Raw genomic sequence first — 2,735 nt, forward strand, 5'->3', positions numbered from 1 at the left:
CAATTCTGGGTTCTGAAGCTGTGTAGTGGAAAACCACAGGGTTCTCATGCAGACGCAGACGCCTCTTGTTTTTCCTTTTCACTCTCACTCTTTAAAAAGTAGACAGAACTCTTTCTTTCTCTTTAAAACTGAGGGCCTAGTCTTTCCCATCTTTCACTTTCTCTGTTCGCCAAGTTGCAAATTCTTGGACTGATTGAAACTCAGATAAAGAGGAAGTGAAAAAGTGAAATTTGATCGCTGGGATGTGAAGCCAAACCCCCATTATCCAAAAAAAAAAAAGCCAAACGCCCACTATCACAAAAGTGCTTAAAGCTTTGATCCTATTACTTTCTCTCCTTTAAAATTCAGTTTAGTGTTGATTGTGTTGATGTCTCTTTTTCATGGGAAGTAGCAAAGCATTTATGCCAATTCTGCCTGAGACAAGCAGGGCATATTACACAGAGCTTCTTTTGCTGTAAAGAGCCCCAGAGAGAGAGAGAGAGAGAGCTCATCTTCTATAATATGTCTTTCTCTGTCTTGATCACATGGCTTGCATGAGGCTTGATACGACTGCGCGCAGTCTGAGTCTGGCTAATCTAGTGAAACAAATTGAGCATACCAACTTCAACTTGTTTGTTTTATTACTTGTTTTCTCTCAGCTTTCTGGCATGGAGGCTACAGAAATATAGGAGGGCCCTATCTTTCAGCTTCAACAGTTCTTCAACAGAAAGAGACTTTATTTCATTCATTCATAGTGGTTTCTTGGTGAGATTTCTCTCATCAATTTTAGGGTAAGTTCTCAAACAAATAATATGATCTGGTGCTATATATCTCTTCATCATTTTGTTTTTATATATGTTTGATCGGATCTTTTATTTTTGCAGTGACAAAATTTTTGTGACATTTTGCGGGTTGAAAATCTATTTTGTTATGCTGAGGAATAGATCTAGAGCAGTGACCAGCAAGCAAGCTCTAATGGCTGATCACAGCTCTCAAAGATCCCAAAACTACTACACAACCAAGATCCCATCTTTCTTTGGTTCTCCAAGATTCAGAGCCTTTTTCACAATAAAGGGTAGCCACTCTGAAACGGACCAAAACCCTATGATAAGTCCCACTTCAATCCTTGACACCAAGCTTTCACTCCCATTTGGAAACCATTTTTCATGTGACAAAAACCAACCCAGTTTAATCCCAAAGGCTTTGTCAGGGAACAAACGCTCTTGGGACAACTCAGAGGTCAAAGGCATTGGCCTTGCTCTTGTTGACACACTCATTGATGAAAAATTTGAAGTGAATAGTAGTAGTGCTTGTAAGGAAAGTAATGGGAATAAGGTCCTGTTTGGAACTAAGCTTAGAGTTCAAATACCTCCCTATCCGGCAAAAGGATCTTCTAATTCCGGCATCCAAACAGAGAATTCTAATTCGAATTCGAATTCTCCTCAGGCCTTTTCAAGGTGTGTCTCAGTGAGGGAAATGGAGCTTTCTGAGGACTATACATGTGTGATATCTCGTGGACCTAATCCAAGAACAACTCATATATTCGACAACTGTATTGTCGAAAGCTACTACACCTTATCGGATTCAGGTCACTTGTCCAAATCTGCTCCGGAGAATTTCCTCAGCTTCTGTCACACATGCAAGAAGAATCTTGAGCAGAACATTGACATTTACATCTACAGGTTTGTTTCGATCACCGAATTTGATATCTCTCATTATTGTTTTGAAAATAATTAGACCATTGTATATTATGGAAACGAAACATTAATTTCTTTTACATGAACATGAGTATTTCTACCATACTAATTGGTACGGCACACAAAAGGCTGAAGCTGAACTTATGCCGTACCAATCAGTATGGTAGAATCTTCGGGCATGAGGACTAATCAAATTGTTATATGTGACATGCAGAGGTGACAAGGCCTTTTGCAGCCACGAGTGCCGCTACCAAGAAATGCTCCTAGACGAGAAAGCTGGAAACCCAGAATTTTGATGCTGCTATGAAAGGACTTGTTCTTGAATTTTTACCCTGTTAGATCTGAATTTTTACCTGTCTTTGGCTTTTTAATCACCCTCTCCCCTGCAGATAAAGATAAAGAGAGGATGAGATATTTTAGTATATTGTAGAGTTTGAGTTTTTATTTAATTGATGACTTATTTGATTAAGGCCTCTCTATGTATAGGCTATTATATTCCCAATTTCCCACAAATTTTTGGCTCCGAGTAGATGATGATGTATGAATGACTCGAAACCCTGTTGTTTTTTGTCCATGTAAATCAAAAACTGTGGAAATGGGGACCGATCATTATTGTCATTCATGCAGATGACTGCTCATACATATCTGAAGAATTATTATATGAGGACAGTCTTGATAAGGAAGAGAGAAGAAGGATTAATTATTCAAGGGAATCGATCCAAACCTTCAATTCCACTTCCACATCTGTTCTAGATAACCCAGCATAATTAAATAGTAGTAGTTGGGGAACTTTATAGTAAATGCATAGGTAGTCCCAAAATATCAGTCAAAATCTTAGTGAGATTTTTTATATGTTTTTCTAGGGTACCCCTTTTAGAGCATCTTTAATGGACTAATTAAAAGTTAACTTTAACGGTATTTAGTTAATCTCGGAAAACACAGTTGCACAATGCTAGCAGAAATCATATGAAATTTCACATTGTACACTACATTGGCTAACCAAAATACAGTTCCCAAATCTTTTGTTCGTAATTTTCTTCTCCTTGTTGACATTATAAA

General features: G+C 37.9%; 1 protein-coding gene across 1 annotated transcript; it reads left to right on the forward strand.

Annotated features, from left to right (window-relative positions):
- Nucleotides 1–2,275, forward strand: LOC112172998 (FCS-Like Zinc finger 8). Its single transcript, XM_024310540.2, has 3 exons — nucleotides 1–770; nucleotides 864–1,661; nucleotides 1,891–2,275. The coding sequence occupies exons 2-3, from the start codon at nucleotides 910–912 to the stop codon at nucleotides 1,970–1,972; spliced, it is 834 nt and encodes a 277-aa protein (XP_024166308.1). The 5' UTR covers nucleotides 1–770; nucleotides 864–909; the 3' UTR covers nucleotides 1,973–2,275.
- The last annotated feature ends 460 nt before the right edge of the window (nucleotides 2,276–2,735 follow it).

This window comes from Rosa chinensis, chromosome 6 (genome assembly GCF_002994745.2).
Source record: "Rosa chinensis cultivar Old Blush chromosome 6, RchiOBHm-V2, whole genome shotgun sequence".
In the NCBI taxonomy this organism is placed as follows: Eukaryota; Viridiplantae; Streptophyta; class Magnoliopsida; order Rosales; family Rosaceae; genus Rosa; species Rosa chinensis.

Coding starts and splice junctions, on each gene's coding strand:
- LOC112172998 (XM_024310540.2), top strand. CDS start 910: ATGCTGAGGAATAGATCTAGAGCAGTGACCAGCAAGCAAGCTCTAATG. Junction 1,662..1,890: donor ATTGACATTTACATCTACAG/GTTTGTTTCGAT, acceptor TGTGACATGCAG/AGGTGACAAGGCCTTTTGCA.